Below are 15883 nucleotides of genomic sequence, written 5' to 3'. Positions count from 1 at the left end.
ATAATTCTTTTATTTATTTTTATATATATATTTATTTTATTAACTTATATATGTATAGGTAATTTATTATTTATTTTTCTTTTAGGTTACGTTATTTTTCTGATTTTATAATTTTTTTTTTCTTCGTTCTTTCACCTCTTAGACTTGGATTGGTGATATAATCAAGATAAATATATTTTTTTATTTGAACAAATATGTTTATATGGTTTTTTTTAGTTATAATAAGTATATTTTTTTTACTTAAAATCCAACTATTATCATAATAAATGCAGAAAATAAAAAAATTTTTACCTAAATATATATCTACTGTTATATTGATTTGAACTCATTAACCTTGTTGCAGCACAACAGTTTACACCTAGTAATTTACTGAAATATTATATTGGATTTACAATATATTAGCAACAAATCTACAATTATACTGATAATAACTATTTCAGAATATTTAAGACATAACTTAAAGAAAGTTTATATCAAAAAATTTGGCGACTATTTATTTGTTTCTGACTTATAAAAAGCAATTAAAAATAATAATAATTATAGGAAATATAAATTATTATCAATTTAACAAGAGATCATTTTCATGGGGGAGCTTGGAATGCTTTTAAAAGAACTTTTAAGTGAAAGTTATTGTAAAAAAAAAGTCTTAAATTTATAAATATGCAAATTGCTGACCTCTCTTTTATTAATAAGCTTCGTTAAAATAAATAAATTTTTAAATCTAACTTTTTCTTAAATAAAATGAATAAACAAATGATGTTTTCTATTTATAATGAGTAAATTAAGTATTGAGAAATGGCGGATTTCGGTTTATTATAAGTTAAAATAGTAAAATAGTAAAAATTTAAGGGAATTGCTGAACGTCGCCAGTCGTCGCCTGGGTTTTTTTTTCAAATATGTCACATGATGTACAATATATTGAGTAAATTTCTGACAGTAACTACTAATTTTTGATCGGCTAAACTTAAAATTTTATCACAAAAGATATTTTAAAAAAATTTTTTTGCAACCATATTTATTCAAAATAATCTTATCTAATGAAATTTTATTTGCAAATATTAAAATTTAAGTCACACATTTACGATTTTAAAGAAAAAAATCACTGTATTTTTTAATGAAGTGATACAAATAACATCAGGAAGTTTTTAGGTGGGTCGGTCCATGTAATTCCACGTGGGTTTGCTCAGAAATACGTGGAATTCCACACATTCCCAATATCCTACATGGATCCACACCGAATTTCGTGGACTTATGCCGAAAATACCACGTGTTTCGTCACGAGGTATTCGGAAAATACTGGAACTATTTAGATTTCCACATATTTCCACAGTATTTGATGTGGATTTCCATGTGGATTTTAAACGGAAAAAAATTCCTGATGAAAAGAAACAATAATAATAAATAAAAAGATAAGTAAATTACAATAATCAAGGAGAAAGATGCTAATAAAAAATGAAATAACAATGGAGTAATGGAAAGTAATAGAAAATGAAAGGGAGTAATGTTAGGAAACAAAAAGGGGAAATAGGACATGATGGGAGATGAAGAGGAGTGATGGGAGACGAAAAGGAGCGATGAGAGACAAAAAGAAATGATGGGAAGTAAACAAGAGAGAAAAAGAGATAGTGGAAAATGAAAAGATGTAATAGAAAATAATGGGAGACGAAAAGTATAGAATAATGAGAAATAATAGAAGGTGAAAAATGATGGAGATAAAAAATAAAAAAAAATGATCATGATAGGAGGTTGTAGAAAACCAAGTAAAAAATAAAACCATGAAGTAAAAAAAAAATGAAGTCAGTAAGAAATGAAATATAAGATAGAAATGAAATAAAAAAAATAAATAAAAATAAAAAACATACCTTTATTAATTATAGAACCAAAAGAACTGAAAGGTCTAAAAAAAATGAAATAAAATTAGTGAAAATGAAATATGAAACACAAACAAAATAAAAAAAAATAAAGAAATTGGTAAGAACAAAACGTAAAGTGAACCTTAATTGCAGAACTGGAAGGACTAAAGAACCTAAAAATAATGAAATAGAGATAGTAAAAAACAAAGTGTAAGAATGTAAGTTAGAAATAAAAAATAAAAGATAAAAAGAAAAATACTTTGAGACTGAAACAAATAAACATGACGTGTTCATGTGGCCAATCTGGCCAATCAAAAATATTAAATCTGTCATGTGATCGAAGACCGATCATGAATGTAATTCCGCCCAAAATGCCGTCCTAATGCTGGTAAAGGTGATAATCGCTCGGGCGATACCCTTTAATTAAATTATTTAAATTTCTAAAATTATTGTTTCCATTAATAAAATATTATAATTTATATTGCAATATTTAATTCTGTAGCATATACTTATTGAAAAACTAAGTAAATGGTGCTAAACAATTTTAATTAGAGTGGATCTTCAGGGTTCTTTTCCTTTTGTAGGTTGGTTTACTCTTTTTCTTTTTTGTAGATCATATTGGAATCTTTTCTTTTTTTGCAGATTTGGATTCTTTCTTTTGTAGGGCGCGTTTTATAGATATCACAACATAATTTTAGCATTTAGTCATATTAAACAGCAGGTGAAAAATGCTTAAATAAAGTTGTTTAGATTTTTTTATAATACTAAGACTCGTTTTGTCTTCTACTTCAAATTTTGAACACTTTGGTCAAGAGAAATAAGTGAAATAAGCTTAAGTAATGTTGTTCTGTAGATATTAAAATTTATGCATATTGATTTTTATGGAGCTAACTTAAATATTTGCGTAGTTATAATTTTTTTGTAATAAACTAAGATGCGTTTTTTAATAAAAATTTCATAAATTTCATGTAAATATGGTATTTAATAAAATGCAAATAAACTTTTATTTAATAAAATTGTGCAAAAATATTAATTCTTTTATAGATAATATTTAAAAATATGCAAAATATATATTTTATTCTTTAACATTTTTAAAAAGCGCAAAAATTTTTTTCTAAGATAAACATTACACGAAAAAAAATGTGAAGTCAGATTTATGACAGTCAAGCAAATTGACATTTACAATTATCAGTGTTTAAATTTCAATTTTTCCCTACATTAAATTCATCCCAAAATAATTTGGGCAGCATGTATAATTGTTAATAATATTTTTTGTTTTTTTATAAGCCCAACTATACCATCAGTTGTTACTAATTTGTAATTTGTAAATACATCTGATAACGAGCTTTTTTTCCACATTATTTGATATTAATATTTTTGATGAACTTATACAAAATTGGTAATTTTTTATTTCTAGACTTTATTGTTTATAGAATACTAGTTGCAACAATTGAAATTTTATATATTATTTTTAGTAACCATTTCATCGGAGTCTATGCATTTAATTGCAATTTGTTTTTTTTTTAAAGCAACATAATATTGTATACAATATATCCTTTCAATAGTAAAAACAAAATTTCTAATCCAAAATTGCACAGTCTAAACATTCAGAATTATCATACTTTGGAAGATCTTTTGTAAACTGATTAAGCAATCGAGATGTATAAATAGCTTGAGGATGAGTAATTATTTGTCTATCTCCCTTTAAAGAAGAAAGCTGTAAATTTCTATAATTTTCTGCTTTTTCAATTTCAGATTTTATATTGGTTACTGACCAAAGCAATTTACTTAATTTATCTATATCAGGCCTATTTTCAGGATTTGAATCCAAACACTTTTTCATTAAATCAATATAACTTTTTGGTGCTTCTGGCTCATTTATTATAGGCCTAATTCCATTACAAATATCCAATGCTAAATAATGATCGTGTGCACAATCATCAAAAGGTTGTCTGCCAGTTGCAGCGAAATACATAATCATACCAAAACTATAGATATCTGCTGCTTGAGTATAAGGTTTCCCCCTTAATACTTCAGGAGCTATATAAGGCATAACTCCATAAATATTATTTTGATTGATATCATCAACCCCTCCACATAATCCCATATCTGAAATATATATTTTGTTAGCATATTCTTTCATAGTAGTAGTATTAAATAATACATTTCCTGTATGAAAATCATGATGAACCATTTGTTTTTTATGAATTACTTTAAGACCACTTGCAATATTATATAATGTTCGTACTTTACTTTTCCAGTTAAAGTATTTATAATTTTCATTTTTATTTATCCAATTGTTAAAATCTCCACCTGCTGCATAGTGAAGAACAATAATATAATTTTTTGTATCTGGATCTTGTGATATTCCATAAACTTTTATAATTCTCTCATATTCATCTGCTTTAGTTGAATATGCCCTAACCTATTAATATTTATTATAAAGTATTAGTAAGTATTAGTATATTAGTATTAATAAGTAGTTAAAAAATTCTGTGAAATAATTTCATACCTCATTTAGTAATCTATTAATATTTTGTGAATTATTCAAACATTTTAAAGCAACTTTCTTATTTGAGTCTCTGTTGTATTTTACATCCTGACTTTTCAATGGACCATCCTTCCATATTGCTGAATATATTGTAGCAAAGCCACCTTTGCCTATTTCTTTAATTTCATTAAACTGGTTATATGGTATCCACTCAAATGATAAATCATCAACATTTAATTGCATTTCTTGAATGAAATCATTAACTTTTTCATTTTCACTTATCTGAGAAAGAACTAAAATATAATTACTTTTATCTGGATTTTGAGATATTCCATATATTTTACCAATTCCTTTGCCATAATTTTTTGTTTGAATATTTTTTGGACTAATTATAACAAAAAATTAATTAATATGATAAGTCATAAGTAAAAAAAAAATATTATAAAAATATACAAAGTATATACCTCATTTATTAAGTATTTGATTGGATCCTGTGAGTTATATAAATATACTAAAGTAACCTCTTTATTTGAATCTCTTGTATATTCTTTATAATGCTCACTATAATATAATGGACCGTCTTTCCATATTGCTATCATGAAACCGTTATTACCAATTTCTTTAATTTGATAAAACTGATTGTATGGAATCCACTCAAATACTATGTCATTATAGTCCACAATTTTCATATACATTTCTTGAATGAAATCATCAATTTTATCATTACTGCTCACCCAGTTTATGAGGTTTATTAAATTATTTTGAACTATAATAAACTCATTTGTATCTGAATTCTGGGATATTCCATATGTTTCAAAATTTTTATAATGGGATTTTTTTACCAAATGTTTTTTAACCTAAGACACAAAAAAAAGTGATTAATAAATTATATTAAAGAAACTTTTAACATATATATACTAGTAGTTATATACCTCATTTATTAGGGATTCAACTGGATCTTGTGAGTTATGCAAACATTTTAAAGAAATTTCTTTATTTGGATCTCTTTTATATCTTCCATATTGATAATTTAATGGACCATCCTTCCATATTGCTGAATATACTGTCATAAATCCATTTTTTCCAGTTTCATTAATTTCATTAAACTGATTGTATGGTATCCATTCAAATACTATATCAAGATTATTGGTTTTCAATTGCATTTCTTGTATAAATTCATTAATCTTTTCATTACCACTTATCCAGTTTATGAGGTTTATGGAATTATTTTGAACTAAAATAAAATCATTTGTATTTGGATTTTGTGATATTCCATATATTTTAAAATTCTTATGATGAGATTTTTTGATCAAATGTTTTTTAACCTAAGACATAAAAAAAAAGATTAATTAATTATATTAAAGAAACTTTTAAAATATTTATAGTAGAGCTATACCTCATTTATTATGGATTCAACTGGATCTTGTGAGTTATGTAAATATTTTAAAGCAATTTCTTTATTTGGATCTCTTTTATATCTTCCATGTTGATAATTTAATGGACCATTCTTCCATATTGCTGAATATACTGTCATAAATCCATTTTTTCCAGTTTTATTAATTTCATTAAACTGACCGTATGGTATCCATTCAAATACTATATTTTGATGTTCTTGAATTTCTTGGATAAAATTATCAATCTTTTCATTACCACTTATCCAGTTTATGAGGTTTATGGAATTACTTTGAACTAAGATGTAATCATTTGTATCTGGATTTCGTGATATTCCATATAATTTAGAATAATCCTTATGCCTATTTGTACGATCTGTGACATACTTCTTAATCTAAAATATAAATAAAAAATTAATGGAGTATATGGCATATAAGACTAAAATATTATAATAAACTTATTATACCTTATTAATTAGAAATTCAATAAGATATTGAGAATAATATAAACAATTTAAAATAATTTCTTTATTTGTATCTCTTGTATATTTATTATTCCACCAATTCTTATATAATGGACCATCCTTCCATATTGCTGAATACACTGTTACAAAACCATTTTTGTTTGTTTCTATTATTTTATCAAATTGTTCATATGGTATCCATTCAAGTACTATATCATGACGGTCTTTAATTTTTAATTGCATTTCTTGAATGAAATTATCAATTTGTTCATTACCGCTCTTGTTTGTAAATTTTTTCTTTAGGTATTTTGAATAATATTTATTATCTTCACTGTCTTGAAAAGACATAGTTAATATTAAGCAGTTTAATATTTTTTTTTTTTTCGAATAAATTTATTCGTAACAAAATATATATTATACACAGTGACACGACTGACACGTTAATTCATGCACGCATCTCTCGAGCCACCAACCACAGACTTGCATTTAATTTTTTTTTTGCGGTAAACTGTAATTATCCAAAAAAAGAAGGATTTTCAAGTTATTTTGGTGCATTCTATGCAAACTCCGTATTTTTACGTATTTCTCAGGGTCCTACCTATTGTTACATCAGTTGAGTCATGTGATTTTTTGAATGGTACTCTTCGATTCTTTTAATCTTGACATCAGTATGCAAATCACACTGAAAAATTGTTAAGTCCCCGAAGCATATAAAAGATAGTAGAAATATAAAATCAACAAATCTAATACTGCTATATAAAGTTTTGGATAATGTTCCTGGTAAAATATATGTTTTTATTTTATTATCACTTGTAAAACCGTTTTGAAAATTTTTTTTTTGTGAAATTGAATCATAGACAATTATAGATAAATATACAAAAATATTAGTTGCTCTAATTTTTATTATTTTCTCTAACTGATTAATTAACAAACATAATTATCTTGATTAATAAAAGCCAAAATAAAAAATTTTTAAGTTTTAATAAAATAAATAAAATAATAAATAAGTAAAAATTATGTGATTCTTCATATTTAAATTTTTATTCAATAAAATTTGATTCAAATAGAGTAACAGAGTACAGTAAGGATTTTTATATTTTAATAAAAATATAAATAAGGAGACGTGATACATAACAATAAGTATAGTTACACCTATCACTTACACAACTTGCGATCAAAGCATGACAATTTTTCTTCCTTCAAAAGCACATATATAATGAGTTGAATGTTAAATCGTTTCTTTTCTAAAAAATATGTTCGCAAATTTTATTTTTTTTTTTTTGTCATGATCTGCAATGTAGCGTTAAATTGCTACGTATCTGGTATCTCCTTATTTTGTCACACATATGCATTGTGGCGCAAAATTCCGGGTACTACTCTGGATGCATCAAGGGTAGCACCGGGATTCTTGATTAGGAAAAGTATAGCAACTCGACACCCCAGCCAAATGATCGGCATAGTTTCTAAGCTAAGTGGGCGTGCACTACATCCTAGCTTATAAACTGCCCATGGGCCAGATTAGCCCACGAGATCTGATTGGTCCAAACAACTTACCAACATTTAATTACAAATAAGGCAATTTTATAACTTTTGACTGGATATTTACTTATAAACTCATGGTCAAGGATTGCATTAATGTACATTTTGTACCACCTTGTAACTATAAAAAAGGCAAAAAAATTTTCAAGGGTACACATTAATTTGGCCAGAATTAAGATAATTTCGCCCAGCAAAATTTGTCCGGAATTATAAAACGGACATTTATGTCCGTTTGCAAATTTGGCCAGAATTATAAAAACGGACATAAATTTGGCCGGAATTATAAAAACGGACATTTATGTCCGTTTTTGTAAATTTGGTCAGCATTATGAATGTAAATATTTTAACTAATTATTCAGTAATCATAAATAAATAAATTATATTTTGTTGTCTTTGTCTCATCAAAATATGCTAAATAGTGGAATTTCTATTATCAATAAATAAAAGTTATTAGCATTTATAAATATTTAAAAATATAAAAAATTATTTCAAGAAAATGTTAATATTTTATTATTTATTTATTAATCCTAAAGATATAAAACTGCTACCATTTAAAATATCTCAAAAAAACAATCCAACAAGCTATATATATTTTATCTTTCTATTTGTAATTACTTGATTTCAAGCTAAAGCAGTTTAGCTTTCAGCAATTTAATGTAAATATTTAATCAGATAATAAACATTTGTTTTTTTTTTAAATCAGAATACTAGATATTGTTTTATTATTTATTTAATATATAAAAGTTATATGAACATTGTGTTTTATAAATATTATACGAAAATTTTATAAAGAAAATTTACAAAAATTTATAATTGATATAATTAATTAATAATTTAATTTATTATTCTAATTGTTATAAAATAATACATCACATGCTATTTATAGAAGTTTATTTTAATATAATATATATATATTACATTAAGAATATATAATTAAATTATTTAATTATCTAATTCATTATATACTATCTTTGTAGATAATAAATATACTATTTATTTAATGTTATTTGGCATTTAAAAAATTGGTTTATTGAAAAAATATTGACTTTTGGTTTTTTTATTTTTAAAATTGCCAAAAAATTGGATCTTTCAATTATTAGTATATTAAATATATGTGGAAGTTACATATATAAATATACCTATCTAGTATTTAGTAGTAAATTAAATATATGTGAAAGTTACATAAACATATTGGTATTTAATGTAATTTGGTATTTAAAATTATTTTATTAATTAAAATATTTTTTTTATTATTAGATACAAATTATTTTAAAAATTGTCAAAAAATTAGATTTTTTAATTATTAGTACATTACATATGCAATTTAGCAATTGAAAAATTATTTTATTAATAGGCCATTGATTTTATTTTAGTTTTATTCTTTTTTTAATTAGATATAATTTATTTTAAATATTATTAGAATATTAAATGATTTGATTCTTTTAATTATTAGTATATTATTATATCTATAGAAGTTGAATAAACATATCTATTTAATGGAATTTAATATTTAAATTATTTTATTAATATAAAACTTAATTTTTGTTTTGTTTTTATTTACAGTATTTTTTTCTTTTTTTATTTTTATTTATTTTTTATTAGATACAAATTATTTTAAATATTGTTAGAAATTGGATCAACAAAATCATTCATTAAAAAAAATTTGGATTTGCGAAATGTACTGATAAACATTTACTGCAATATTTGCAAATCCAAATTTTTTTAATAAATGATTTTGTTGATCCTATTTCTAACAATATTTAAAATAATTTGTATCTAATAAAAAAAATAAAAATAAAAAAATAAAAAAATACTGTAAATAAAAACAAAACAAAAATTAAGTTTTATATTAATAAAATAATTTTAAATATTAAATTCCATTATTAAATAGGTATGTTTATCTAACTTCCATAAATATATAATGTACTACTAATAATTAAGAACCAAATCCTTTAATTTTCTATCAAATTTTAAATAATTTAGATCAAATAAAAAAATAAAATAAAATTAAAATAAAATCAATGTTAATTGCTAAATTACATTAAATAGATTAAATAAGTATGTTTATTTAACTTCTATAAATATATAATATATTAATAATTAAAAGAGCCAAATAAATCATTTAATTTTCTATTAATTTTTAAATAATTTGGATCAATAAAAAAATAAATAAAATTAAAATAAAATGTTAATTGCTAAATTACATTAAATAGATTAATAAATAAGTATATTTATTTAACTTCCATAAATATGTAATGTACAGTCAAACTTTGATATAGCGAATCCTTGATATAGTGAATTTTTCAGACAACTATAATAAATTTCCCCTCGCTATAATGAATTAACCAATTAAATCTCTTAAAATCTTCACTATAGTCTTATAGCGAAGTTGAGGTCTGGACCCTAGGGTTTGTTATAACAAGGGTTGACTGTATTCATAATTAAAAGAGCCAAATCATTTAATTTTCTATTAATTTTTGAAATAATTTGGATCAAAATCATCAAATAAAAAAAAAATTAATAAAATCAAAATTAATCAATGTTAATTGCTAAATTACATTAAATAAGTATGTTTATTTAACTTCCATAAATATGTAATGTATTAATAATTGAAGGATTTAAATTTCTGACAATTTTTAAATCTAATAAAAAAGTAAATAAAAAACAAAAAAATTAATGTTTTATTTAATAGCATAAATTTTAAATAATAATTAAAAGATTTAATTTTCTGCATTTTTGAAATAATTTGTATTTAATAGTAAAAAATAAAAACAAAAAATCATTTTTTAAATGTTAAATAACTTAAATTTACAATAAAAAAATTTTTTTTTGGTTAAAATATACCAAATTGCTAAAAGTTAAATTGCATTAACTTGTCATCAAGTAATTGTAAAGAAATAATACACAGCTTGTTGGATTGTATTGAGATGTATTAAATGGTAGGAGTTTTATACCTTTAGGATTAATAAATAATAAGATATTTACATTGTTTGAAAAGATTTTTTTTGAATTCTTAAATATTTCCAAATGCCAATAACTTTCCATCTATTGATGATAGAAACCACAATTTAACAATTTAACATGTCTTGATGAGACATAGCTAACAAGTTATAATTTATTTTTTCTATGATTACTGGATTATGATAAATTGATGTAATTTATAATATTTGCATTTATAATGCTGACCAAATTTACAAAAACGGACATTAATGTCCGTTTTTATAATTCCGGCCAAATTTGCAAACGGACATTTATGTCCGTTTTATAATTCCGGCCAAATTTTGCTGGGCGAAATTATCTTAATTCTGGCCAAATTAATGTGTAACCTTGAAAATTTTTTTGCCTTTTTTATAGTTACAAGGTGGTACAAAATGTACATTAATGCAATCCTTGACCATGAGTTTATAAGTAAATATCCGGTCAAAAGTTATAAAATTGCCTTATTTGTAATTAAATGTTGGTAAGTTGTTTGGACCAATCAGATCTCGTGGGCTAATCTGGCCCATGGGCAGTTTATAAGCTAGGATGTAGTGCACGCCCACTTAGCTTAGAAACTATGTCGATCATTTGGCTGGGGTGCAACTCGAATTTTTTATTTGTTTAAATACGGTATATTATCACTAAAATATTTAGTTCCATAGAGACAGTAAGATAAAACAAGATTAATAAAATTTTAAAATAGGTTTAAAATGAAGGAAATTATTAAAAATTAAATTTAAGCGATAACAAATTAAAAAAAAATCTATTTTGTATTTTCATTATACAACAAACAAACAAATAAAGCCTGTGTACTTGTGTAATTTGTAACGGTAATTAAGTGTGAAATCATGATATTCCACAATAGACTCCGTGAAATAAATATTACATATGATCTAGAATTTTAATCATATAAAAACAAAATTAGATTAACAAGATTGAAATTGTGCAACATGGAAACGCGTGATATGTCTGCACCTGATCTACTCCATGTACGTTCTGAATTTGTCTTATCATATTTCATTTCGGTCATTCCAATGTGGTCGGCCGCAGCAGAGCATCTTACCGCAGCTATCTGTTTTAAAAGAAATATTTTTTTCAGTCTTTTTTTAGATCGAGTTTGCTTTTTAATAATTTTCGGTCTCTTTTTTAGACTGAATTTTTTTTTTTAATAATATTATTTTTTTCGGTTTTTTTAAAACCAAGATTTTAATAATATTTTCTTTTCACTTTGTTTTTTTAAAAAAAAGTGAATTTTAGTATCTTTCGTTCCAGTTTTTTTAATTTTTTTTTTAATTTTTTTTATGCAATTCTTTTATTTATTTTTATATATATATTTATTTTTTATTAACTTATATATGTATAGGTAAATTATTATTTATTTCTCATTTTAGGCTATGTTGTTTTTCTGATTTTTATTTTTAATAATTTTTTCCCTTATTATTTTACTAATTTTTTTTTCTAATTTTTTATCGTTCTTTCACCTCTTAGATGGATTGGTGATATAATCAAGATAAATATATTTTTTTATTAGAACAAATACGTTTTATATGATTTTTTTTTTTTAGTTATAATAAGTATATTTTTTTTACTTAAAATTCAACTATTACTTTGTAACGGTGACCGTTAAACGTCCGAAGCGGGCGTCACGCTGCACTTTTTCCAAAGTAAAATCTTATTGGTGTTATATTTTGCAACGATTTATAAACACCACGAGCACAACTTCTTTCACGTTGATTATGAGTTTCATTTTCTCTAATTTTGCGTTTTCTAAGTGTTTCAGGATGAATGAATACAGACTGGTTATCCATTTTATATTTTTAATTTATTATTTGAAGATTTTAATAACGAAAATAAATTACGCAAGATATGTTATATTTTTTCATTCATTTATATTTTTCGTTTATTATTAATGAATCATTAATTACATGAAGAAATAATTTAAAAACAACTAAATTTATTATATACATCTTATGAAGGTTAAAATAAAGTTTAATAAAGACTAATTCTAAGCTAATAGTATCAAAATTTATAATAAGCTAATAGTATAAAAAGTATTAAAGCTTAAATAAAGTATATATATGTCACGTGTATATAAGTCACGTGTGGGACAGACAAATATTGCATGCTTTTGCGTAGAATGTAAAAGTCCTCGGACAATTATAATAAATGCAGTAAATAAAAAAAATGTTAATATTATGTAATATCTAATTTACCTAAATATAAATCAAAAATTTTACTGTTATATTCATCAACCTTATTGCAACACTCTAGAAATTTACTGAAATATTTAAATAATTTCTTAACACTTAATATATTAGCCACAAATCTACAACTATACTGATTGATAACTATTCCAAAATATTTGAAACGTAACTTAAAGAAAGTTTATATTAAAAACAAAGGTGTTGTCACCGGTGATGAATAATCACGTGAATTTTCGTGATATTTTTTCGTGATTAGTCGAAGAAGCACAAGTGTATATATTATTAAATATAAATTAAAACAGAACAGACGGAAAAGGAATGGTAAGTATCAAAATTAGCATTTTATTATTTCTGCATACTTATGCTCTTATTAAACTCGCATATTTGGAACAAGTTTATATTTCATCAGTTGAAACGAGCCTAGAATGCATCTTTTGTTAAACCATCAATTTCTTAGTTGTGATAATGTCTATATGTTATTCAATCATTAGCGAGTTATACATTAAGTTTTTAAGTATTCGAATTAGATTTAGGAAGGAAATCTACTCGAAATACTGATAGGAACAGCGTTGACCGACATGCAATTAGATAGGAAAATATTTATACAGATAATATTTTATTAATCATAAGTATCGTGATGTTACGTATTACTGTATTAGAAATATGTTACCATAATTGAACTTTTTTTTTAAAAATTTAAAATTTTTCATTTTATTGTATGAATTAAAAAGTATGTGAGCGTAAAAAACTATTCATTAAAGAATATCGTATATAGAATACAGTGCGTATCTAAAAAATATTCATTATTTGTTTAAAAATTCACATTGCAGAGTAATAGAATCTAAAAGATTTTCTTTTATTAAGAGTGTATGATACAATACTTCGATTATATGATTTTGCCAATTATATAATTAGTTATATTAAAGAAATAAATAATACTAATCAAGAAGCGGATAAAAATATGTTAAGTCTTATGCAAAAGCAATACAAAAGTAATTATATAGAATTACTATCGTAATTTTTTTTGTTGAGAATTGAAATTAATTAAATTAAATGAACTATTCAATTTATTAATAAGTAGTATCAAAGTACTGACGTTAATAAATAAAAAGCTATTGATTAATCCAGTCAATTTATTTTTGTAATTTGGATTTAAGTGTTGTAGTTATTATTAGAAGTTTTCATTTATCAAATCTAAAATGAAAATTACAGTATATGTAAGACAGTTATAAAGTAGTATATACAGTATATAAATAATTATTTTCTTTTTTGGTGGTTAATGAGCTATTCAGGATTACTTATTTTAATAATAAAATAGTAGAATATTATTGTTATTGTTTCTTGTTTGACTGAAAAAAAAAATTCAGTTGCATTTTATATTCGTAAAATTATTCATAATTTATAAAATAATCAAAAAAATAAATAAAATCTAACCGAATACTTTATTGGTATTACATACAATAATATTTTAGGTTAAAATCACGAACGACTCGTTTGCAAACTTATGGTAACAAATTATTAAAATGTTGCAATTTCCGAAAGAGTGCAAGAATGTTAGTTACGATGATAAAAGTACTTATTAACAATTTCGTATCAAAGTTTATTAACCAATAAGAGCTTCATGAAGTATAATATTGGAAATTAACTTTATTAGTCTATGCTATTTAATATATTTAACCAAGTACGTTATTTTATATTATGTAAACAAGAACTCAAGCTCACTTGCGAATGATGTATTTTCTTATAGGCTTTCTTTATGGTTAGGAAAGGTTTACGATACGTAAATATTAATTTTATATACGTAAATTAAAATGGATATTAAATAGCAAGAAACAGATTATATAAATCATTTAAAGAAATATCTTTTACAAACTTTATTAAAAGTCTAAATTTCAAAATACACTTTTATTCTTACAAATCAAAATTTTTTCAATTTTCTTTATCTATTACTAATCAATTTGAGAAATAATCCATTTCATAATTTCATGACGAACATCCTTATTTGGTGATTTTTAAGCTTAAATATATACGAATGTAAAATGGTTTGAAGTTAAACATAAAGTTTAATTAATATGGTGTGAATTAAGTTGTAAAATTTTAAATATGAATTTTGTTTAAGTTTGAAAATAAGATATAATGTAAGGTGGTTAGATTGAGTGTAAAGTTATTTGTTACTGGAAAAAAAAATTCAACTACTGAGTTATCTATACTTTCATCAAATTCGTAGTTACAGGTTACACTTCTTTAACAATAATTTTCCGTTTGTATTCTTTTTCCTGAATAAAAAAAATAATAAAAAACTGTTTCTCGAATTTTTAAACTATTTTTGCTTTGTGAAACATTAATTTAAATGTCACGAACCTATTTACTCTCTCTTGAAAAAATTATTTATTATACATTCACTTCTTAGATAAAGTTATAAATTTTTTTTTCATTTTCTTTTGTTGGAATTGTATTTCCTATAGTATTACACTTTTAATAATTTCTGTAAAGAATTTTAATTGTTTAATTAGTAAGTATTAGTATCAATTATAAATCTTCTTAATGTTACTAGGGATGTTAAGTAGTTTGATTCGCTCGAACTGGTTAAAACCGAGTTTAAGCTTAAACCGTTTTGATTTAGCTAAAACTAGTTAAAACTAGTTATTTTACTAGTTTGAGAAATAGAGTTGATAACTAAGCTTAAATAAACTTAAACTTTTTTTTCCTATGTCGTTTGACATATTTATTCCAAATTTATCTTTTAATTTATAAATTCGCTTTACAGATTAGTTTATTATGGGAAATTGTTTTAATTCCTGATAATTCTAATGATGTTAATGCTAGCCTCTCAAATATAAATAAAATAGAAACTAACACTTCTATGATGATAATGAACGGAAAGTAAAAAAATGTCGGACATTCATTCAGTTTGGAAATATTTTTCGTGGAATGCTTGTAAAACGTCCATTACTTGTAATTT

The 15883-nt window shown here is 23.4% G+C and overlaps 1 protein-coding gene across 1 annotated transcript; it reads right to left on the bottom strand.

Moving 5' to 3' along the window:
* Positions 1-3432: 3432 nt before the first annotated feature.
* Positions 3433-6354, bottom strand: OCT59_008498 (uncharacterized protein; the record flags this gene model as incomplete). The annotated part of the gene is made up of 9 exons (XM_066142515.1): positions 3433-3687; positions 4066-4278; positions 4366-4621; positions 4689-4729; positions 4809-5201; positions 5277-5407; positions 5540-5669; positions 5741-6130; positions 6352-6354. 9 exons carry the CDS (start codon positions 6352-6354, stop codon positions 3433-3435), a joined length of 1812 nt encoding a protein of 603 aa, XP_065999390.1.
* Between the last annotated feature and the right edge of the window lie 9529 nt (positions 6355-15883).

The sequence above is a fragment of the Rhizophagus irregularis genome, chromosome 16 (genome assembly GCF_026210795.1).
Source record: "Rhizophagus irregularis chromosome 16, complete sequence".
Lineage (NCBI taxonomy): Eukaryota > Fungi > Glomeromycota > Glomeromycetes > Glomerales > Glomeraceae > Rhizophagus > Rhizophagus irregularis.
This window is presented reverse-complemented; position numbering and strand designations above follow the sequence as displayed.